This window comes from Panthera uncia, chromosome A2, assembly GCF_023721935.1.
Source record: "Panthera uncia isolate 11264 chromosome A2, Puncia_PCG_1.0, whole genome shotgun sequence".
NCBI lineage: Eukaryota > Metazoa > Chordata > Mammalia > Carnivora > Felidae > Panthera > Panthera uncia.
Window position 1 is genome coordinate 105,246,355 of NC_064816.1, and position 25,411 is coordinate 105,271,765.

The 25,411-nt window shown below is 37.1% G+C and overlaps 1 protein-coding gene across 3 annotated transcripts in view; it reads left to right on the forward strand.

The window, feature by feature from the left end:
• BZW2 (basic leucine zipper and W2 domains 2) overlaps positions 1–25,411 on the forward strand; it is a 62,782-nt gene that overhangs the window by 30,569 nt on the left and 6,802 nt on the right. For all 3 annotated transcript variants that reach the window (XM_049641576.1, XM_049641575.1, XM_049641574.1), the window contains exons 3-10: positions 726–902; positions 5,276–5,379; positions 7,711–7,776; positions 11,126–11,261; positions 14,235–14,344; positions 19,239–19,409; positions 21,274–21,420; positions 22,740–22,878. In XM_049641576.1, the coding sequence (XP_049497533.1) occupies positions 726–902; positions 5,276–5,379; positions 7,711–7,776; positions 11,126–11,261; positions 14,235–14,344; positions 19,239–19,409; positions 21,274–21,420; positions 22,740–22,878 (1,050 nt within the window). The remainder of the gene's footprint in view (positions 1–725; positions 903–5,275; positions 5,380–7,710; positions 7,777–11,125; positions 11,262–14,234; positions 14,345–19,238; positions 19,410–21,273; positions 21,421–22,739; positions 22,879–25,411) is intronic.

The following is a 25,411-nucleotide window of genomic DNA, read 5'->3' on the forward strand; positions in this document are numbered from 1 at the left end:
TAATGTACAGTAGTTAATGATACAGTACGGTATAAGAGAAAGTTGTTAGGAGAGTAGATCTTACAAGTTCTCATCGTAAGAAAAAAAAATCTAGCAATGCATGGTGGTGGATATTAACTAGACTTATTGTGGTAATCATTTTGCAAAATATATAAAATTGAATCATTATGTTGTATATCTGAAAGTAGTATGTCAATTATAGAATTGATATATTGATGATTGAAACTAATGTTATATGTTAATAATAAAAATAATTTAAAAAAGATATGTCCCTCTTTATTTCCTCCCTCCTAACCTTTGTTTATTTATATATTCTCCTTTATTCTTAGGCAGTTGTCCCTGGATCATTTTCTTTATCTCAGATGAAACAAAATTTTAAGTTTTGATTGTTCCACTTTATTTTTTTTCGGATGGTTAGGATTAGTAGATTACATTGGCCTATTCTCTGAATGACATAAATGATCAGTTATTAATTCTATTATGTATTAGATAGAATTAATGTATTTTTTGGCACCTCTAAATAGAAAGTAAATTACTTGATTTAATAAATGTTTAAACAAGGGGTTTAGAACATCGAAATCTAGTAGAACTTAGTTGTCTTCAAACTTTTAAATAATTACACTGTCAAATAAAGAACAATGAACCAGAGAAATGCATAGTTGCTCTTGGGATAGAATGTGTTTAAAAAAAAAAAAAAAAAGAATAATTTGTAACATTTATTTTAGATGAAAAAGAGAAATTCGAACCCACGGTCTTCAGGGATACACTTGTCCAGGGGCTTAATGAAGCTGGTGATGACCTTGAAGCTGTAGCCAAGTTTCTGGATTCCACAGGCTCAAGATTAGATTATCGTCGCTATGCAGACACACTCTTTGATATCCTGGTGGCTGGCAGTATGCTTGGTAAGCCATGCATTATAGCTTCTTCTTTAGTACTTTAAATTCCATTGAAATAGTTTCTTACAAGATAAAATCTTTATAAATTTACATTTATGAGAGTTGGTAAAAAAAAAAACACAAATGGGAGTCTCTATGATTTTTACCTTGTTTACCATTTGGGATGGTAATGTGGCTGTAGAAACAGTTATTTGTTAAGAGAGGCACAGAAATGATGGTTTTTGTTAATGTTACAACACGGCTACTTGCTTTATAGCTAAAGGACAGCTTCCCCATGTGTCCCTAATTCAAAATGTTTCTGGAACAAAGTCTGCTTTTGTATGTCACTAGTTTCTTCCAGTATATTTAATTAACCCCCAAATGCCCTAGCACCCTTTCCCTTAAAGCCCACCCTTTTTCCATGCAGTGAAACGTAACCCTCCGCTTTTCCTTAAATTCTGTTTAATCCAAAAAATGTCAGAAATATAGTTTAAATCTGGTTTTTTAAAATATGTAATTGTGAGTATATAGCTAAAAGGATTAAAGGTAGAAGTTTGAAAATTATTAAAGTTAGTTTCTTTTTCTTTTTTTTTCTTTTTTTTTTTTAATATGAAATTTATTGTCAAATTGGTTTCCATACAACACCCAGTGCTCATCCCAAAAGGTGCCCTCCTCAGTACCCATCACCCACCCTCCCCGCCCTCCCACCCCCCATCAACCGTCAGTTTGTTCTCAGTTTGTAAGAGTCTCTTATGCTTTGGCTCTCTCCCACTCTAACCTCTTTTTTTTTTTTTTTTTTTTCCTTCCCCTCCACCATGGACTTCTGCTAAGTTTCTCAGGATCCACATAAGAGTGAAACCATATGGTATCTGTCTTTCTCTGTATGACTTATTTCACTTAGCATAACACTCTCCAGTTCCATCCACATTGCTACAAAAGTTAAAGTTAGTTTAAAAGCAAAATAAAAATAATAGAGCAGAGGCATCAAGGTAGAAGGCTTTTCTAAGTGACATGGTATGTTGATCTAAATGTTGATTAGGTATCATAATGACCCATTGTTCTTCTCATGTTTATTCTTAGAACTTAGTTTGTGTAATCAGTTTGTGTGGTAACCATAAATCACTAGAAGTGGTCCAATCCTCTAGGCCAGTGATTTGCAACTACTGAGGGGACATTTGCAAATGTGTGAAAGTGTTTGGGTTGCTATAAAGACTTGGTAGTGGAGGCATGCATGCCACCTACTTTGCAGGGGGAATCAGTACAATGAAAATTCGCCCTACCCAGTGTGCTATCAGTGCCTTTCATTGAGAAACACTGTGTAAGCCAGCCTACTTTAGGACAAAGTGTGTACTTTCATCCATTTTGAGGTATAGCCACATTTTAATTCCTCCTTCTGAGAAATCTTTCCATTTTGGTATGCGGGCTCTAATTACTACCAGGCTCCCTTTTGATCTGTATTGCTGCTTTAGTTTTTTGTTGTTACTATTTGTAAAGATCTCACATCATCACTGTGGATCATTCAAATCCAAGCATAAGAACTATATGTATTGTGTTCAAATCCCATTACCTAGAGACAACTGTTATTAATATTTTGGTTAATTCCATTCTAGAAATCTCTTTACCTACATATGCTAATTTTTGAGAATGGGATGATATTATACAAATAAGGTACTCTGTATGACTGTTTTGTATTTATTCAGCAATCTGTTGTTGCCTTTCATACCTATGAGTGTTACCTTGAATGATTTCGAAAAGAACCAAAATCATACTGATTTTGAATCATATTTAATTTGTTCCTAGTTTCATTGTAAGCACAATATATAATCAGTATCTGTATACACATAGCTTTGTACCTTTATCTAATTATGTCTTTATATATTTAGCAAGGGATAAATGAATTGAAGAATAGAGATATCTATGTCTATCTTTGTCTACCTGTCTATCAGAGAGACACCAGCCCTCAAAAAGAAGATTCTAATTAACATTGTATCGAAAATGGTGTTCTGTTTATCTACACCTTTAGCAACATTAGGTACTCTTATGCTTTTCAGTTTTTTAGGTGTTTGCCAATTAGGTAAGTGATATTTACCTTCAAAATTTCTAAATTAATAGTGAAGTTGAATATTTTCTGATGCAATGATTGGCTTTTGTATTTCATGAATTACGATATACTTTCATTGGTGCACTGCTAAATTCTATGCAAGTCTTCAATGAGTTTTGGTACTTGCCAAAGTCACATGTGACTGTATAAGTCAATCCTATAGACCTTTTTCAGTTCTTCGTGCCCTCCTGGCAGTACTGCTGACCCTCCTATCATTCTTGAAATGTTTACTTTCTTCCCCTACATGAGACCATGTGTTTCTCTGAATGCCTCTTACCTGACTCTTGGGTTTCCATATTACTGCCCCCATATATCTGTTAAATTATCTGTATACTTTGCTTTGATGATCTCAAAGCGTCATTGACCATCTATATAAGGATGATCAGCAAATTTATATCTGTAGCTCAGTTTTCATTCCTTCACTCTACCTCCATACATCTAAGAAGGTAAGGCCAAAGGTATGGTAAGATTTAGGAGCACAGCCAGTACAACCCCCAGGTACCTACCGAGGCCAGACCTTTGATATAATGAATAAACCCAGCCAGGCACATTCTTTTTATATAAATACTTTGTTTACTTATTGAGTATGGGAATTTTCTTAACACCTACCCCAAAATTTACCTTCTTCCATTGTTCTTAAAACAATAGTCATCTTGGTTTTTCAGTTGTGTTTTTTGAAGAGTAGATACAAGAAATATTTTTCATTTCTTTTAACTTACATTTTGAGGAAAATAGCAGGCTCACCAAAATTTTAGAAAGGGTAATTAATTCTTTGTCCCAATATCAGAGGGAAAAAATTTTAATGCAAGCTGTAGCAATATTATTCATGTATAACATGTTTTGTATAAGAATACAATTTTTAAAACTTACCTCTAAAAGAAAAGACTGTAGATTTAATTTCAATTATATAACTAACTTCTGTCAGATAGGAGTCATTAGCCTGGAGTTTTTAGAAGATTATCATCTTAATAAAATTTTGTTCCAGGTGGTTGTTTTCATTACAGAGGGCTAATTAAATCTTATGCATAAATTAATTGCCTGAAAATAGATTCCTGAAGGAGCTCACTTTTCTAAAAAGTAATTTGCTTATGAAATGGTATGCTGGGATCTGAAAAGGTTTGGCTAGGTGTAGCACTTTTCATCCAAAGATCTGAAATCACGAGTTAAATAAAGGCAGTTACATAAATGCATAAAGGAAGTAGCTGGTACAAGTGTATATTCTCCAAATATGTGTTGAGTATATGGAAGACATTAGTCTAACTTGGCTTATTCAAACCTTCTAGAATCCTACCCTAATTATAATGAAGTACAATCAGAAAACAAAAATACCTAGTATGGATTCTGTTCTTCTCATCAGCCAGTGTTTCTAATGGCCATGATTGAAACTTACAGGAGGAGCCTTTGAATGTAGAAAGTTGAGTCATAAGAAAAAAATGCATTCTTTTATGCTAGTACATTAATTCCATGATATTGTGTAGGCCAAGGGGGAAAAAGACGATAGAGAATAAAATACACTTTCCTAGCCAACACAGCTGCCTGATGACCAAATGCAAATAGCGAGCAGTCGAAGTGTATACTGTTCAACTCTGCATGGATAATTGGGCTAGTGGAGGAGGGAACAGTTTTAATACCTACTCAAGTAGAAACCAACAAGGTCTAAGGGAGCCTGAGTAGCTCAGTCAGGTAAGCATCCGACTCCGGCTCAGGTCATGATCTTGCGGTTCATGGGTTCAAGCCCCATGTTGGGCTCTGTGCTGACAGCTCAGAGCCTGGAGCCCACTTTGGATTCTGTGTCTCCGTCTCTCCCGCACTTGCTCTCTCTCTCTCTCTCTCTCTCTCAAAAATAAACAAACATTAAAAAAAAAAGTTAAGAAACTAACAAGATCTACAAGAGCCAGGTTCTGGCCGTTCTCAGTGTTGGTGAAATGGAGTCTGGCAAAATATTATCAAACCTAAAAAGTGAACTATGTCCTGATGTCAGAAACACCAGGAACTACATTGAGAATAAATGAGTCCAGACTTAGAATGTTAGGAGCCTGGTGAAGTCAAGGATCTAGAACAATAATCTCACACACTATGGTAGTAGTGTGAAATGGAACAACTAGCTTGCATTAGATTAGAAACATAAACATAACAACATATGTATCTACATGTACACCTCATCCTATCAATTTTTATGTGATTTTTAGATTTTACATCCACTTTTACTGTTTTCCTTGAGGTGCAGGAATTCATCTGCTCTGTAAATGTTCCTATCATTTCAGTATTGTCTTAACTGTAATTACCTTTGTCTTTTCAGCCCCTGGAGGAACACGCATAGATGACGGAGACAAGACCAAGATGACCAACCACTGTGTGTTTTCAGCAAATGAAGATCATGAAACCATCCGAAATTATGCTCAGGTAAAGCCCATCACTGAGAGATTGTTGTGCGAGGAGGGAGACATCTGAATAGGATTTAGGGAAACCTTAGGTTCAGAAATTCTACAGGCCACTTTTTCGGTAGAAATGTTAGAAAACTCTTGCACATATGAAAAGATACTCAATTGCATTCTTAGTAAGCAGTGGATATTAAAACTTAGCTAAGGTAGATTTATTTATATATATATATTTTTTTTCTTTTCTTTTCTTTTTTTTGCCTCTCATCTGTACAGAACACAAGGAATCAGAGGCTCACATAAATTCTGGTGAGAGTATAAATTGGTCCAAACTTCAGGGAGAGCACTTTGGCACTATCTTTCCAAACTAAAACTGCACATTCCCTTTGACTTAGCAACTCCACGTCTAGGACTTCACTCTCAGATGTGCTTGCATATGTGTAGAATGACGCATACACATATGATGGGAATTATCAGTGATGCTTGTAATAGTATCAAAGGTTGGAAACAGCATAGAAGTCTATCAGTAGAGTACTCATTAAAATTTTCTAATTCATATTAGATATGAATGTAGCTATTCATAGCTATATTAGCTATATTAGACTATCATGTAGCTATTAACAAGAAAGAGACAAGAAGATATTTGTAATATCTATGAGGGATTCATACCAGGATTAAATAAAAAAAATTGCAAGTCACTAGAGAAGAAGACAAGCTGCCTATTAGGAAGAGACGTAGGCATTTCAAAGAAGAGGAAACACAAGGCTCCCCCAAATCAGATGAAGACATAATCAAACCTGCTAGTAATTAGGGAAATGGAAGTAAAATCATGATATCGTTTTGCATTTATTAGATTGGTAAAAAAATAAAATTAGAAGTCTTTAGGCCCTAATGAAGGTCTGGACATTGCAGGACTGTAGAATGGAGCAACCTAGTAAACGTTAACACTATAGAGCTGAACGTACATGCATCATGAGTAGCTGGTTCCTGTTCTATCACTGACTTGTGTTAACAGCCAGTTGTTCTCAGCTAGACTACAAGGGCAAGTACTAGGACTCGAGTGATCAAATCAAATTTATTGGATCTCAATACCATTGATTCTTTTTCCTTATTGCATACTACTTCCCTGCCTGGGCCACTATTTCCTCATAAAGGGCAGCACTGTAATCTTTACTCTTGTACCCCATCTTGATCACATTAGGGGATAATCTAAACTAAAAGTTTTAGATGACAGTGTATTATGTGTATAGAAGAAAAAGGAATTAGGGGCACCTAAGTGGCTCAGTCAGTTAAGCGTCTGACTTTGGCTCAGGTCATGATCTCGCCTTTCGTGAGTTCGAGCCCCCACGTTGGGCTCTGTGCAGACAGCTCAGAGCCTGGAGCCTGCTTCAAATTCTGTGTCTCCCTGTCTCTCAGTCCTTCCCCCACTCACACACTCTCCCTCTCAACAATAAATAAACATTAAAAAAAGAGAGAGAGAAAGGAATTAGATTCAGAAATCGTTTTCAATTATAAAAATAATCAATATTTATAAAAATCTCTATTTAAATAAGAACACTTATTATTCTATTCAGACTACCTTGACAAAATACCATAGACTGGGATTTCTATAAAACAATAGAATTTCATTATTCGCAGTTCAGAAGGCTGGGAAGTGTACATTTAAGATGCCAGCCAATTGGGTTCCTGGTATAGTCTCTCTTATGGCTCTTATAAGGCCATCCGTTCTATCAGGTTAGGGCCCTACCCTTATGACCTCATTTAACCACCTCCTAAAGTCTCTACTTGCAAATATAGTCACATTGGAAGTTAAGTGTTCAACATTTGAATTTAGTGGGAATACAAACATTCATTTCACTTAAATAAACAGCCTAGAATTCCACTGACACACTTACAAACCCTGTTTGTGGGTTCTAACTAGATGGGGTGGGGGGGAGGCAGTAATCCTTTATTACTATGAAGTTATACCAAGTTTTGCTTGTCTTCTAAAGACGTCTTTGTGTCCACCCAGAGTACAATGTGTCTGAGGTCTTCTCTCTCCATCGTATCCATGGTCTCTGTGATTATATGTCACCCCCTTCATTTCCTATTGCCTTTCTCTGCATCTCACAGGTTTAACATTATTGTGTTTTTATCAGCGTTATTTTTGGTTTCTCACATGTTATACTTTTGTTTGAATTTCTTTTATTGTTATGTACACATTTCCCCCCTTGTTATAACTCCTTCGAAATGCTTACAGTTCTTTTACAGTTATCTTTTTACTTAGGGCCATGTTGTGATTATGGTGAGTTTCTACACCTCCTATTGTCTTTTAAACTTGTTCACATAATATTGAGTGCTTCTGTTTTATGTTTAGGTCTTCAATAAACTCATCAGGAGATATAAGTATTTGGAAAAAGCATTTGAGGATGAAATGAAGAAGGTAAAAATTCAAATGTAATGCCTTACCTGTTTAAAGTAATGAAATGGAGGGGGATGAAAATAGTTCATTTACACCGATAGTGCAGAAGTGCCAGGGACATAGTAAGTTTTTTAAAAATGTTTGTTGAATGAATGAGTACAACAGGTCATTAGCTAATTGCTATAGGGGAAAATACACGATTAGCCTAGATTTTGTTCATTCATCTTTATGTAAGACCACATACTTTGCTCTATAGGAGTGGTTTTATAGCATCTGATCCTTGACCTTGCAGAGCTTAAAAATAAAAACTAGAGTTTCCAAATATGCAAGAAAAATAAATATATCAAGGGGGAAATCTAGATGTGGTGATTTAAGCAATTAAAGCATGTGAAGGAGTATATGGCACAACAGCTAATACCCAGTAAAATTCTTTAATTTTCACAAATACAGTCTGGCAAAGAGGATAAAAGCACATCTTGGGAGATAATCTGTGGGTGTAAGTCTCAGTGGTGTTTCTCACTGTAAAATAGCTGCGGTAAGATGCCATACCTTAGGATTGCTGTAGGAATCAATGAGATCACATATAAGGTACTGAATAGAGTAAGTGGCCTCTAGTAAGTAGCAAAATAAATAGTAGCACCTCATTAAAGAAGACCTCCTTTCTGTCATTGCAACATGTTCCCTCTTGAAATTTGTAACTCTTGTGTGTGTGTGTGTATGTAGCACTCACTACATTAACTTGTTACAGATTTGCATGTTGCTTGATCATTATTTCCAATTTTAGATATCTGCTAAATTATAAACCAAGGGAATAAAGGAACCATAGCATCTACTTTACTACTTATTCGCTTCCCCATGTTCAGTGCAGATCCATACATCATGAACATTTGACAGTAAAATCCCTTTTTAAAACAATTTGCATTCTCTATGACTCCATTTTCCCATTTCTTAAGAATAGTTCAGCATGGATACGTAAAACTATATGTATAAAGATGTTTATCACAGTTTGGAGAAATAAGCTAAGTGCGCATTAATGGGAGACTGATTAATTAAATTCTGGTCTGTCCTTACCGTGGAATACTGTACAGTCATGTAAACAATGGAGTGTAACCACATGAATTGATTGGGGAAAATGTCCATGATAAATCGTTACGTGAAATAGGTGCGGAGCAGCCATTTGGTAGTTTAACTTCAGGCAAATTAGTTCATTTCTATCTGCCTCAGTTTACTTTTCTGTAAAGTGAAGATCAAGGCTGGTGTAAATTTCAATACACAGAAAGTATTCAGAAAAATAGCTGGTACCCTTGACAAGTTTCAGCTGTCATCAATGAATAATTCAGTAAAAACAATACATGTTCATGCATATAGTTATGTATATAATATATAGAGGTATATAAGTACATTTAAAAATCTGGAAGGACACATCAAATAGTTATTAATGAACACAATAACAGTTATTAATTCTAAGGAAGCGGGATTAGAGAGGAAATCACATTTTTATATTATTCTGCAGTGATAGATACTATTCTACTAGCATGTATTACTTTTATAAATATGAAAAAAAACTTAAATGGAAAAAAATGTCCATTACATTGCTAGGTGTCTAGAAAATAACAAGCACCTGATTAAACAGAGGAATTGATATAACAGGGAGGGAGAATGTAAAGCCTTTAAATGACATTTTACCACTTTTGTCTCATAATACCACTTATGCTTTTCTTAGCTCATTTGTAACTTGAAAATTTCCTTACTATTTTATTCATGTGATGTATATGTATGCTTCAAGAATGATTTATTTTTCATAGTATATCCATTTTAAAAGGAATATTCTGAAGTACAGGCAGCATCTGATTTTAATGTTGATTAACATAATTGATGAATGAGAATATGAATTTAAGAAAAAGATGTAACTTTTGCACTATTTTAATGAATGAGAGTATATTGATGGGCTTAAAAAGTAGTGTTTAATATTTTATTTTGGGAGCCATTTTTCATTGTTCACTTGAATCTGAATCATCTTTTCAATCAGAGGGAAAGGCCAGATTGATACAAAGTGTCTATGATTTTGTCAGTTCTTTTACTGTGTCCCATTCCTGGTATTCCCTGGAGCTTTACACACTGATACTCTCATTCCCTCCATGTTTTTTTTATGAACTTTGAAGGTGGCTTTGTTTTTAATTCACTGACACTTTAATAGGCATAACCTGGGAGTGAAATGGACTAGTTTGATTCCAGTTCTGCCACTCACTCATTACTCATAATACAAATATTTAGACTCACATAACTTCTCTGTAATGTAATAATCCTTTAACTGTCAAGGATAGTAAGTTAATATTGCCCTACCCACTGTACAGAGTTAATGGCATTTCATTGGTGCAAAGTAATGAGAAAGTGAGCAAGGCCCCAGTAGTGATATTGAGCCCCGGGGATCTGAGTAACATGCCTAAAAACTGATGAACTAGAGAAAATAGCCTGGAATAGAGTCAGAGGAATGCAGGGGGGGGGGGGGGGGGGGGGTAGCCTTAAGAAAGAGGAGGGTACTCCACATGACTGAGAACTCATAGAATGAAAAATGGGAAATGGGGTATAATCACCTTTGCTTTGGTTCTCCTTTAACCATCCTGAGGTTGTTACTTTCTCAATTGCCCCCTCTGAAATTGCTCTTTCCAACTCGCATCAGAGGGCTTTTCTTTCTTAAGAGGCTTTGTCATATCCTCCATTACCTCATCACCAGGGCTGCTAAGACTACATGCTCTAAGAAATACTGAGTTTGAATCTTGTTATTTTAGAAAGAGCAGCAGAAACTTAGAAAACCCCTTTCTCATGCAACAGTCTTGTTTTAAAGAATATTATATGCTCTGAACTCAGAAAAATATATGCTGATGTCAAAGCTTAGTGACTTTCCCTGTTTTTTTGTGTGTGGTACGATGTAACAAACCCCAAGAAAGTGGGTAGCTATAGTATGGGGACAAGGGCATCCCAACACTGAAAAATATGAAGGACAATAATATATTTCAGTAAATGTTCTGCTCATTATGTAAAACTTACCCTTTCTTCTGTACAAAGTCCAATGTAAATTTTTTATATAACCTATTCACACCATTCTCCATATGTCTCTTTTTGTTCCTGTGGATGTTATCTATAGCTACGCGTAAGTGAACTTGGAAGCAAGGAACTGTGCCTGAGAAAGTCACTTTCCTTAGCATCCAGTTTATAAGTGAGCACGCGCATGTGTTTCTGATGGGTAATACTTGCGCTGTGCGTACGACCGACTCGTTGTCTGCCATTCAGCCATGCATGTACCTTGTCTGTTATTTTCCTACCTTAGTCCTTTGCTTTATAGACCTGGTTTCTTTTGTTTGACCCACAGCTTCTCCTCTTCCTTAAAGCCTTTTCCGAAACAGAGCAGACAAAGTTGGCGATGCTGTCGGGGATCCTGCTGGGCAACGGCACCCTTCCCGCCACCATCCTCACCAGTCTGTTCACCGACAGCTTAGTCAAAGAAGGTAATGACGCTTGCGTTTTCTTACCTGTCATGTGTCAAAAGACAAGTAAAGCCACAGGTGATTAGAAAAGTACCGGCAACTCCTCTTAGTGTTCTCTTCTACCCACCCATCATCTGTATGAGCGAATGTGTGTATATCTCTAAACAATAAGAATCGTACATGTTTACTGGAGGAAACTGGAAGAAAAAATATGCACACTTGTACAAAGACAAAAACTATTAGTGAACTGAATTTCAGGGTGTAAGGCTTAATGCCTGGATCAAATACCCTGAAGTGGATGTCGTCCAAACTGTTTCTCTCAATGTAGTTGCCACTGGCATATTTTGTTGGGAGAATGCTTCATTGTACTTTGTGGGGCATTTAAACTGCCAGGCTCTAGCACCCACCTCTATTTAGTGTAATGAAAAAAGGCCCCTTCATGTTCCCAAATGCCCCCCCACCAGACTGTTATTTCGCTGGTTAGGACCGTTCTTCTAAACCGTTACCTCTCAAAGTCTTGTGTTCGATGTTCATTTTGATCCCATTTTTAAGATATTCATTATCTCAGTTTTAGAAAGAAGTCCAGATGGTGGCATCGAAGTCTTGCTTTAATTTTAAGGCAGTAAGAGTTTGATAGGCGTATATACAATCACTTGGTTATGGAATAAAACAAAAGTGGGCTCTTGGAGGAGGATAATGATATTCGAGTTATAATGCAACACAAAACAAAGAGTTATTTTTTCCTTAAAAATAAAAGAGCTTTTGTGAACACATCTGTTTCTTCTTAGAACTTAGTTTCTCTCCTACAAATGTTGAAGTCCCAGCCTCGTTCATGCCTGCAGTGAAATGGATTGTAGTTTTCTTGTAGCTGAGAAAAGAATAGTAAATTGCGAGTCAAGTGATCTTAGAGATTTTCTATAGTTTTGGGCTTAATATAGCTCAGATTTATGACAGTTCAGATTCTGTAATTTATGTGAGCCATTTTACCCTCAGAAAAACACAAGATAACATGTAAACAGTAAATGTTAATTATGTTAGATTTCCCTAGCCTTCATAACAGAAAATAATTGTCTTTCTGGTTGTATTAAAATCCTAAGTGATTTCTACAAATTCCTCAAATAATTTGATGGACAATGATGAAGCAAATATAAAATATTAATGATTATAAAATTTAGATAGTGGGTGTAAGTAACTAACAGTGTTTACAGTTCGAAACACCTGTTTTATTGTCCTAGCCATAGTGGGTTTTTGGGTTTTTTTTTGTGGGGTGTGTGTGTGTGTTTGTTTTGTGTGTGTGTGTGTGTGTGTGTGTGTGTGTGTGTTTTGTTTTGTTTTGTTTTACTCGTTCCTCTGCTCATTCAAGTGAAGAAATTTGGGCAAAGTTTGTGTTTGTATAAATGATACATTGATTGAATGCTCTTACTTGGAACTAACTAGAAGATGGAACTCAAATTGCTGTATAAGAAATTTTGTTCCATATAAGAACCTTTATTTCTTATGTCCAAAACAATAATATTCACGTCTTGGATATTTTCTCCTGTTATTTCTCACTACCAATCATAGCATTATCAACTTTATTCCAAGTATGGTTTCCCTGGTCATTATACGATGTCTGCTGGTACAGTTATGGGACATCCTTTCTTGTTTAGATTCAGTGGGAGAGTACTTCTCAACATAGAATAATTTATCATGCCTTCAGCTGATTGGCCACCATAGGCCACATGACTAGTTTTGGCCCAGTAGCAGTTGCCAGGGAGGCACCCTGGGCAGATGGGCTTAAAGCGAGGACTCTCGACTAATCATTGCAGAAGGAAATGGTACCGGGACTTAGACTTGAAGTCACCTGGCCTATGCAAAATAGAAATTCTCTTAGGAAAAAAAGGGGGTGTGAGGGATTGAGGCTGCAACAGTGAAGACTTCAGAAAAAATCAGTTCAATATTTCAGTTGCATTTTAACTTGGAAATTTAAAAAATGTAACATTAACTTGGAAATTTGTAGTGTTCACAGAGGAACTGTCTTCTAGCTATCTAATTACTTATATTTGGAAATAAATCCTAATGTCAATATGGATATGTAATTGAGTGGTTTTCTGATTAACATTAGCTCTTTTAGTAATCTCTTTTAAAATATCTAGAAAAGACTTCAGTTTGAAACAGCATCTGTATTTTTATAGCTTGACTCATGAGGGTTTTTTTTGATTTTTTAATTTTTTTTAACATTTATTCATTTTTGAGAGTGAAAGAGACAGAGCATGAGCAGGGGAGGGGCAGAGAGAGAAGGAGACACAGAATCAGAAGCAGGCTCCAGGCTCTGAGCTGTCAGCCCAGAGCCCAACGCGGGGCTTGAACTCACGGACTATGAGATCATGACCTGAGCCGAAGTCGGACACCCAACCGACTGAGCTACCCAGGCACCCCATCATGAGTTTTTTTTTTTTTTTTTAATGCTTTTTACAAGAAATAAACTTACAAAGTAAATATTGCCTGTGCATCTATAGCTTTATTTATATCTTTCACTATTAATGCATTTTGCCTAGTATCATTTATCAGCATGTTAATTAATGTGCTGCCATTTCATTTTTATGTCTCAAGATTTAGTTGTTATACCTCAGGATCACTGTTATAGACATGAAATACTGGTGAACCACAGGTGGAAGAGAAGCAAAAACAAAACAAACAAAAAAACTAGAGAATATTGGGCTTTCAATCTGTTTTGAACCAAGGTAAAAATAAAGACACGGTTATTCCAGGTTGGAATTAGGGAGTCTCACTTTGAAAAATGTTTTAACTGTTTTTCCTTTTCTTTTGAGTAATGGAAACAGAACTGTGCCTAAAGAGCTATCCATTTTTCCTCTGTACCAAATCACGTCTTTGAGCAGCAGACTCCTTTCAGGAAACCTAGTGAGCAGCTTGCCCCTGTCTGTCAATTACCGGTGTTTTTGCTTATTAAAATAATTCAACTCTCACTGTTTCTTTTTCTGTTTTTTTAAACAGGCATTGCAGCCTCATTTGCGGTCAAGCTTTTTAAAGCATGGATGGCAGAAAAAGATGCCAACTCTGTTACCTCTTCTTTGAGAAAAGCCAACTTAGATAAGAGGCTGCTTGTAAGTATTGTCTGGATAAGGGGTTGATGTTTCTGTCGTGGCTTTGGCAATGCAAGACTGAAGTGCTTGGGTCTGTGTTAAATCAGAGCATGGTCCCTTTTATTTCTGTATTACTGGCAGAGGGAAATTAATTCCATTTTAACATTTATCATATAAATGAATGGAATCAGAAAATTAAAGAGTCATAGGGTCTATTGTGATTTTCGGATCTGGATATTTGTTGAGATTATGTTAACATTGATCAGAATTAACCTTTTTTTTTTTTTTTTTTTGGAACTAGTAAGTATGCAGATTTAACGTTGCAATATGATAAAGTGCCATCAGTCTAATTAAACATTTCTGATGTGTTAGTTTGGAGATGGGTGACACCAATCTCACATACTTATTAATGTGTTAACAGAATAAGAGTTTAAACAGAATTCCTTGTTTATACCAAGACACCATGGAAATGACTTAGCTATTTAAGAAAGCAAACAAATTTGTTATGGTTGATTTGAAGCTCCCACTATCATAGTTGCTTGATTATGTTTTTTATTTCTCTTTCTTTGTGGTTTTCAAAAACAAATGAAGAGAAATATTTTGTTCTTAATATTTCTATCCACTCCCTACAATTTCTTTCTGCTAGAAGTCACACATGTGCAGAAGACAGAGATTTCTCCGAGTGACATTGCTCTTCTAGTCTAGGACAAAGTCTAAAATTGAAAGACGCCCCTTGGGGCGCCTGCCTGGGTGGCTCAGTCGGTTGAGCGTCCGACTTCGGCTCAGGTCATGATCTCGCAGTTCATGGGTTTGAGCCCTGCTTTGGGCTCTGTGCTGACAGCTCAGAGCCTGGAGGCCGCTTCCGATTCTGTGTCTCTCACTCTCTCTGCCCCTCCCTGTCTTGCACTCAGTTTCTCTCTCTCTCTCTCTCTCAAATATAAATAAACATTAAAAAAATTTTAAAAAAAAAAGAAAGAAAGAAAGACACCCTTGCCATCTTCTCTTCACCTTTTCTCTCGGTTTTCACTTCCACTGTGTTTTAGTGTGCAATTCTGTCTGTCAGTCCAAGGGATTACTGTAAAATGGGCTCCTCCCCTCAGAAAACCTAAGAATAATTTTAACTGTAAATGCTTTTATTCTCTATCTCTTCAAGTTCCTTTGTCTCTTGAAATTTACCTTCAAATAGCCCTTTGGGTATTTCAAGTCTTTAGACTATGATAAAGACCAACGATTAACTAGATGATCATCTAGTTGATTTCTGCCGATAATTATTTTCATTCAGCCTATGTTTCTGTGCCAGACATGCTCCAAGAAGCTATGGAGCCAAGAGAGAACAGGAAGGAAAAGTTCCCTGCCCTCATAGCAACTTACTTTCTCCTGGACTTAGGGCACATCCTTGTGTACAGAAAGAGGAATCATAAAAGATAAGTGAATAGGTTGCCAAGCAGGGTGGAAGTTCATATGAAGGCAACGTATTCTCATCCTTGAGTCTGTGGATTAACTGTATCTGGGCTAGATCCCTCCGTGATCTATACACCTTTTCATTCCGGGACCTAGCCTGCAGGAACACTTCCCATGCAAGCCATTCTGTCCTTATGGGAAAGGGCAGAAACACGGGAGACTGAAGTAAACCCCTCCAGTGCAGTCAAAGCTTACCTTCTGCTGGCCAAAAGTCAGAGTGAAGCCTGGCACTGGAGTAGGAAAGTTCATTCTGTCACAGCTTACTGTTCCACCCTTGCAGGCAGACACAGCAAGGAGGGACTTTAATACTCATTTAAAGAGAGGGGGCACATGACTGGTAATAAAGATACAGTCTGTTACGGTTTGCCACAAAAGACTCAGGTTTATTTGTTTGTTTGTTTTTAAGTTTATTTTGAAAGAGAGAAAGGGAAAAGAAGGGGAGGGGCACAGAGGATCTGAAGCAGGCTCCGTGCTGATAGCAGAGAGCCCAAACTCACGAACGGCGAGATCACGACCTGAGCCAAAGTCAGACACTTAGCCAACTAAGCAACCCAGGTGCCCAAGACACAATTATCTCTTAAGGCATCGTTCCTCACAGATGCCCATGGCAGAGCTTGGTTAACTTAATTAGGTCACTTCATAGATTTATTCTTAAAGTGTCTTTCCTTTTTGAGGAATACATCATTTAACTGTTCCTACTTGGTTTCTATGTCTGCATATATTTTGGGTACGAGAAGCACAGGTAGAAGTTTCTAGCAGAAACACTGTAAGCTCCATGAGGACAAGGTAATCCTCTGTGGAGCCTACCTGCTTGATATTTGCTAACTCAGTGAATGAACGAGAAGCTAGAGGGTCAATTTCACCATCAAGGAGGAAATTTTTATTTATTTAACACATACAACAAAATTCTCTCTGGCCGTACTAGTACATTTTAGGGGAAAAGAAGCATATCTCAAAGTTTGCAGTTACCCGTTTCTGTAATACAGAAGCAAGAAAAACAGCAACTCTGAAAAGAGGGGATGGGAGGCAACAGACTAAATCAACCATTGATTAGGAAACCATAAAGTAGGAAAACTCTAAGGAATATCAGAGTAGGAGGCAGTTTTCAGTGGCAGAGGAAGATCTCTCTGATAAGGTGACTTTTTTTTTAACTGTTTTATTTATTTTGGAGAGCACAAGCTGGGGAGGGGCAGAGACAGAGGGGGACAGATGATCTGAAGCAGGCTCTGCCCTGACAGCAGCAATCCCAATGGGGGGCTCGAACTCATGAACCATGAGATTATGGCCTGAGACAAAGCCAGACACTTAACTGACTGAGCCACCCAGCTGCCCCAAGGTGACATTTGTGTAAAGACTTGAAGGAGTTGAGGAGTGAGCTTTATAGATATCTCCAGAAGAGTTTTCCAGGCAAAGGGAACAGAATGCAAATTTGGGGGCATGCCATGTTGGGGACAGCAGTGGGGAGTGTTTGGTAAGAACAAAAGTATAGATCAGCATGGAGACATAGCAGGTCCCATATCATCTAGGAACTTTGGCTTTTATTCTCAGTAAAATGGAAAGCTTTGTGGAAGTTGGAAAACTCTGGCTTTGCTTTGAATAGACTCAGAAGCAAGAGCAGAAGCAGGGAGACCTTAATCTAGGGATGAGGTGATGGAGATTTGTGCCTGGGTAGGGTTTTTCTGACTAATGCAAACCATGCTCCAAGCCAGTAAATATCATGATAGGACTTAGACTGACTTTACTTCAGCTTAATCTGAATAATAATCCTCACTGTCTTAAATGTGTCATTTATAAGGACTTTGAATATAGTTCATAAATAAACCCCCAGGAATATGTTTGATATATTCCTCTGAACATAACTTTAGATCAAACTTTGCAGTCACATTGTTCCTAAATTGAATACTCAATGTTGGCACGGAGTAATGGAATAATTACCGGCTATGGGCATAGTCTGCTATGTCCTTAAATATACCTGACTACATAATTTGGGTCAAGCTGTTTAGCCTTGTTGAGACTTAATCTATCCTCTATAAGAGTTTTTACTTTATGTAATTTTCAGGAAAATAGCCACATTTTGATTCCTAGAAGAAAATCAAAATTAAATTTGTTCCCCAAATCCCAAATTTGTTAGACCTTTTGAATGCTAGAACCAATGTCAGTGACTAAATTTCAGTCTGATGTGAAATGTTTGTTTTACCATGAATGCGTTTAATAGCTGCTCCCACCAACTCTTCTGACATTTTGAAACTCCTAACTCAACAGGGGAAGTTATGATACAGAGACTGTTGAAATTTGAGTCATGTCATAGAAGCCTTTGGCTATGTCCCTCTACATGGTAGCAAAACTATTAGAGATTTTTCTACTGAGATTTTTACTAGAGGCATATAGCTATCAACCATATATGTGCAAATCTAACCACCATAAAAATTTGGATCTACTTTTTAGACTGCAGCAGTCTGAAAAATGTGAAAGCTTTGAAAATTGCCTTAATATCTTAGCTGGGTGTTGAAGTCACACAGGATTAGAATATGACTAAGTGTTACTGGGACTTTTCCAAGCTGTGTAAGGTAAAATGGAAATGAGGTAAAAATATGCAAGCAGCCATGGTGTATTGCTCTTTAAAAATTTCCAACAGAATTATGTAATGAACTGAAGAGTTGGGAGGGTGGGTTTAGATTAGATCTTCCTGTTACTTAATTTAGAGCCACCACCATTAACAGATATCACAAAAATTCTCTTTAGCTCCAAGCTAGTATTAGACTAATAGCAGCATTTTCTCAGATTGTGAATAGAAGTTCTTGAGATAATAGTCAGTACTGTTTCCTAATATTACCTCACGTCATCTCAGCATTATTAAAACTGACTTTTGGGGCACCTGGGTGGCTCAGGCCATGATCCTAGGGTCATGAGATTCAGTCCTGCATCAGGCTCTGCGCTGAACGTGGAGTTTGCTTAAGATTCTCTCTCTTTTCTCTCTCTCTCTCCCCGCCCCCAACTCGTGCACTCTCTCCCAAATATATATATACTATACATACGTATATATGTATGTATGTATGTATAGTATATATATCAGAAAAACCTGACTTTTGTCCATTAACTTGTAAGCTACGTTATTTACATTTAATTTAGCAAGTTCACTTCTGTATTCATATATGCTATACTTTGAGTAAAGTGAAAGAAAAAGTAAATAATGGTTCAAAATAGGTGAAGCTAGTTTATATAAGTTGATTAGCATTTTTTTCTTTCTCTGTAAACCTGTCCAATTTAGAAGGTGCTTAGCAAATGCTCCAGAAAGATACCCAAGATTCATTCATTTGAAAATCATTCTTTGTTCTGTTCTTCCCACTGTATGAGATAATCTAAGTGCCATTCTAATATGAAAAGTTTGTCCTTTATTGCTTGCTGACATTTGAATAGTTTGTTGTGAAACGGTCTTTTTCCTTTTGTCTTCAAGGAACTCTTTCCAGTTAACAGGCAGAGCGTGGATCATTTTGCTAAATACTTCACTGACGCAGGCCTGAAGGAGCTTTCCGACTTCCTCCGAGTCCAGCAGTCCCTGGGCACCAGGAAGGAACTGCAGAAGGAGCTCCAGGAGCGTCTTTCTCAGGAATGCCCAATCAAGGAGGTGGGGACCTGGACTTATTAGATCACTGCAGAACACACGAATGAGAGGATTAACATCGAAGAGCATAGGCTGGACCTTCCTTAAGAAGACCCACCTTTGTTTACTGCTTGGAACTTAATGTACCTGTTCATACCATCTCAATTGCAAAGTGTTGATTCAGAATCCTCTGGCATATTCCAGAAATTAATGGTTATTTCCACACAAGTGATTTATTTTATCACACTACTGTGATTAATGAAATATTTTAGTCTGTCGAATAGATTTGCCATCTACTGTCAGTTATGCACCATTTATGGTGGTTTTTCCATTTCATCACAGATAATATAATATGGTTAAGTATATGATTAGTGTTTGAAATCAACACTATGTATTGCGTGCATCACTGGGTATGAATATATAGGGTTTTGGTTTTTTTTTTTTAATTTTAAGACAAAAATTTTTGATGGTTTTTGAATTCGTAGCATGGGAAAAGACCAGTTGAACCAATGGCTTGTTTGATCATAGTCACAATAACTGCATATCCCTATAATATAAATACTACATTTTTTATAATAGTTCATGTAGCTATCGCTGTATCTTTTTAAATTTTTAAAAAATTCCTGCCTGAAGAAAACTTCCCATGTGAACTTTAACAACTTTTATGTGACAATCCAAAAATTAAATGAAGTCCTTTCCTTTTGCCATTTACTTCTGAGTCCCAAACCCTTACCACTGTATGTGCCCTAAGCCCCACATGGGACCTTACATGGCTTAAGACTAGAGAATTCCAGACCGATGCTATCCAGCAGATGGAGGTGTTGGAACAAAAAATATTTCTAAGTCTCATGGCAGTAAGGTCAGCATTATAGTCAGTAACATTTCTCCAAGCAAGACCTTGTGATTTTCCATGAGGTGGAAAAAAAAAGCAAACCCAAAAAACGCTGTGATGCTTCTAGATGCAGAGATGTCACCTGTCTTTGCATCTTTCTCTGGCCAGCGCAGTCTCTGGGAATTAACCAGAGCTTCTTAACCCATTCCTGATACCTCTGCAACCCAGGCCAACAGGAAAGAAAAGAATGTATTTTCACTAAAAAGGGGCAATGAGGGGAGTGGTAGTTGTGTTATTCACCAAGTCGTAGTGTACTTGAGGTATAGATTATGGTGTTTTATCACTTTTGAGGACGTAACCTCAATTTGTGGTTGTATTTCAAAAGGAAAAGTTTTTTTTCCTGACAAGTGTGATATAAAATACATTAGGCTAGGCAGACCTTTTATTCCATACTGTCAGATTTGAGGATAAATTGCATATCAAACATAATTTTAAGGGGAAAATAACCTGTCCAGTGTTGCTGCATTAATATGTATCATATAAAAAATGGCTTTGGCACTTCACAGCTTATTTTCATGGCTCATGAGAGTCTAAAGTAATAATTAAGAATGAATTGTGGTAAATCGACTTGTACAAACCCAACACGTTATTCATCTAGAGGTTTAAAGTTGTGAGTTGGAGGTAAAGATTCACAGCTCCGTGAGCTAATTTCAAACCCAGAGAGTCAAACCAGCTCAAGTCGTCTGTTCTGCTGGACCCAAAGGGGTGCTGCATGTAAAAGAATAACTTCTAAGAAACAAAGATTCCCTCTCACTTCCTATTATCCAGCAGCTCCTGGCCAGAGATAAGCCTATTAATTTTGGAACTAAAAATAAATCTGCTTTGAGAACAAATCATTGTGTTTTTCCTCCCTCTTGTAATCTGAGAGTATGTACTGGGAAGGGAGGGGCTGAGCAGAATATTTATCCACCCAAAGCTTTTTACTGACCAGGCATGGTGACAGGGAAACTGCCATCTGCCTGTTAACTCTCTGACCCCTTTTTCCATGAAATGTAGGTGGTGCTCTATGTTAAGGAAGAAATGAAGAGGAATGATCTTCCGGAAACAGCAGTGATTGGACTTCTGTGGACCTGTATAATGAATGCTGTTGAATGGAACAAGAAGGAAGAACTCGTTGCAGAGCAGGCCCTTAAGCATCTGAAGGTACGGGATCAACAGGAAACAGTCTTGGCCACAGACCAATTGTAGCCCTTAACTGTATGATATGTGGGTTCTAACTGCCATTCACCCAGGTTTGGGCCAAAGGCATTATTTCCCGTCTAAGAGTAAAGTCTTACTAAACACAATGTCAGAAAACACACAGAATAATTAAAGTTAAAGAGAAATATGGTCTAACTGTATTGGTTTCCTTTTACATGACAAAAATTCCTGGTAATATTTTTGTTTAAGTAAACTACAAAATGGTATTAGAATTTGAAAAGTTTCTACTCCTGAAACCAGTATTGTACCGTATGTTAACTAAATAGCATTTAAATAAAAATTCCAAAACATTTGAAAAGTATCTGAGTGGTGGAAGAGATCAACTGATTGTGTAAATAGCATGTTTTTGAGCAAGGATAAATGTTTTTGCTTTCATTAATTGTCTTCTCCCTATAAAACTATATTAAGATGAATGAAAGACATATCTTCCTTCAGAGTTTACATTTGAATTGGGAAGTCAAAGACTACCTAGTAGAGGGGCACCTGGTTAGCTCAGTCGGTTGAGCATCCATCTCTTGATTTCACCTCAGGTCATGATCTCATGGTTCATGGGATCAAGCCCCACCTCGGGCTCTGCACTGACAGCACAGAGTCTGCTTGGGATTCTCTCTCTCCCTCTCTCTTTGCCCCTCCCCTCCTCACATGCACACACTCTTTCCTTCTCTCAAGATATAAGTAAATGTAAAATAAAAAGACTGCCTAGTGGAAACTAGGTAGCATACAAATTAAAGATAATCCTTTGTGTTTAGAACAGAGGAGTGAGTGAAATATGCAGGTTAAGTTGATCAGGGAAAGCTCCTTGGAGGAGATTTGTGTTGAAATGAGAAAACGTTGGGTCAACATCAGTGACTAGAAGCCAAGGACAATTAGGACAAAGGGAACAATAGGAACTAAGCCATAAAGATGACCTGTGAGGGTGTCTGGGATGTCTAGGGAAAGAACTCCACACTCCACCAGTACTAAATGTGGCCACCCCAAGACCTCACTCTGCCTCCTTTTCATAGTGCCCTTTAAACAGCAGCATAAGTTACCTTTAATAGTGTCAGAATTTTATTTGGTCTCTTTTAGTGGGTACATTGAGAGAAATCTGATAAGATGCTGGGCTAAAAAATTAATTTTGATTGGACACAATGTTCTAATGAGATAACCCTTAAAGTGAAAGCTTCCTAAAGAAATCTCCAGATTTCTGTTGTGTTTCAAGTATTGTCTCTGTACCTTCCAAGAAAGTTAATGGTTGGTTTTACTCCCCACTTGTATTTCAGCAATACGCTCCACTCCTGGCTGTGTTCAGCTCCCAAGGCCAGTCAGAGCTGATCCTCCTCCAGAAGGTTCAAGAATACTGTTATGACAACATCCATTTCATGAAAGCTTTTCAGAAGATCGTGGTTCTCTTTTATAAAGGTATCTATCCATGTTGCCCTACCGCTCTGTTTCCCTGTTTTGTTGAAGATCTTTGAGGGCCAGTGCAAGGGCTAAGGCAGAGGGAGACATGGGATTCATGCTAAACTTTGTCAGTTTTAGTGAGACAGCCGTATTATGTTAGAAGAGAGAAAGTGCATATGCCACATATTCATGGTCTCAAGAACCAGCCTGATGAAGCCCCTGGGCACATTGCCAGAAGACTACTGATAAACCGGTTATTATTTTGTGGGAGGGTGGGGGGGTGGTGAAAAAGACTGTAATAACAGAAAGTAATTAGGTCTATTTTTGAATTGTAAGAATTAGCTCTAATAACTATAATTACCAAAGTCTGCCTATAGTATATTGAGATCTTCTCAGATGCCATAAAGCTGACTAAAATTATTGAAATAATTAGCTTTTTACTTTGTATTTTAATTATTTGGCCCAGCCATGCTCCTGTTTTTGAAGGAAATGACTATTTTTAGATTTCCCTTTACTGTCTTTTCATTATATTTGTAAGGATTAGGTTGTCATGGCAACTGGCACTGCCTTCAATAAATGAATGCTATTAGGGTTTTAACTGATCTCCATCTCTATACCTACAGTATATAAAAAATAATCTTGGACTATTCTTTGGTCTGAGTTCATGTAGTTTTATGGGGGAGGAGGAAAGAACACTTAGGAAATAACACATTTTGAACATTATAAAATGTTTGGTAGAAGGTACGGCAATCTTAAATGGCAATTTAATATAGAAAGAAAAAGTAAAGTACAAATTAACATCAGCCAAATCTTTCTTTTCCTTTTGATGTGTTCTTAAATTTGTCTACTTTTTTAATGTGTATTTTGAGAGAGAGAGAGAGCGAACAAGCAAATTGGGGAGGGCGGGAGAGAGAGAGGGACGCAGAGGATCCAAAGTAGGCTCTCTGCTGTCAGCAGGGCTCAACCTCGTGAACTGTGAGATCATGACCTGAGCCAAAGTCCAGTGCTCAACCCACTGAGCCACTGAGGTACCTCTTACATTTGTCTATCTTGGATGATCATTTGGGCAAATTAGTATAAAAATTTTACATTATTTATTAATGACTATTTTATAGATGTTAATGTTATTTTATAGTTATAGATGTACTTCACAGAGTCTTAACTGGCCGTTGAGATTCTTCAGATGGATATATATCTTGCCCCAGGTGTTTGGGTGATATTTTACTTTCTCAGCATTAAGGTATTCGGCACAATCTTTATTATATCAGTAGGAGAAAGTACTGACTGCTAAGTCTCATTTGAAGTAATTTGAGTTTTCCTCCGGCCAAGTTAGGTCCAAGTTAGATCCAAGTTAGGTCCTCTTGGACATGGTCATGAGAGTCAACATCCTAAAACTAGGGCATAAATGGTCTCCATGGTTACCCATCAGAACCAAATCTGCAGATCATATTGCTAGCCCACCTTCTTTAGCAGCCAAGGAGAAGCCATGCCCATCTAGCCTATGGCCATTCTGTCCAGACGCACCATAGCAGACTCCACTATAAACAGGTAGAGAGACCTCTGAAATTTGTTTCCCATTTGCTTTGTGAGTGGCTAGTATTTTCCACTACAGAAAAGCGAACTGTTTTATAAACTAGTGCCTAAGCCCACAATTTGCTTTCTTGTCATTTAATAGCTAACCCAACCAGTGTCTCTAACCAAATCTTTTTGTAACTGAAACATATGTGTTGGAGCTTTATCTGTAGGAGCACCTCATTTTATTATTGAACTTATTCACCAAAACAAACAAACAAAAAAACCCTACTTTTTTGTCAGTAATGGCATCTATTAAAACACTTTTCCACATTTCTCATTTTAACCATCAGTGTCAACATCCTTCCCCGTTGACCTCCTTTTAACAACTACTGACAAAACCGGTTGCTTTCAGTTATTTCCTCTTGTTCGGCCCCATATGCTAAGGAACAGTGACCAGAAATGATAAAATAACCAAGAAATGGGTACCAAAAAGTAAAAAAGGAGAAGAATAAACTCTTCCTTAGGCCATTGATAGCTAGGTGGTCACTTTTTAAATAATCAAAAGTTAGTAAGGTCTGTGGAAACTATGAGCAGACCCACGGGAACATAGGAAGGTGTCAACGTCAATTTTATTCTGGCCTCGTTCTTTTTGTAAATGAAATCAGGAAACTGTAAAGTGAAGACTGAAAATAAATCATTGAGAAGTTAAAACTAAATGTTATTTTCTAGGTAATTTCATAATTTCGCACAAAATTATATATGTAGTCTTTTTCTGAAAGAAGTAATTATATATATATATTTTTTCTTGGAAACATGGAATCCCCGAGGAGCGATTATTCCATCCCATTTTTTAAGAGAGTTATGGTGTTTACCTTCTTACCTTTTTTGGATAGTGGTCTTTTATTTGACCTAATTTTATCCAACAAATATCTGGGCACCAGGAGACATATGTTATTTGTTTTTACAAGGATTTGGATGTCCTTGTTCTGTATTTAATACACCTGGAAAGGCTTGATGAACAGTGTTATGTATTAAA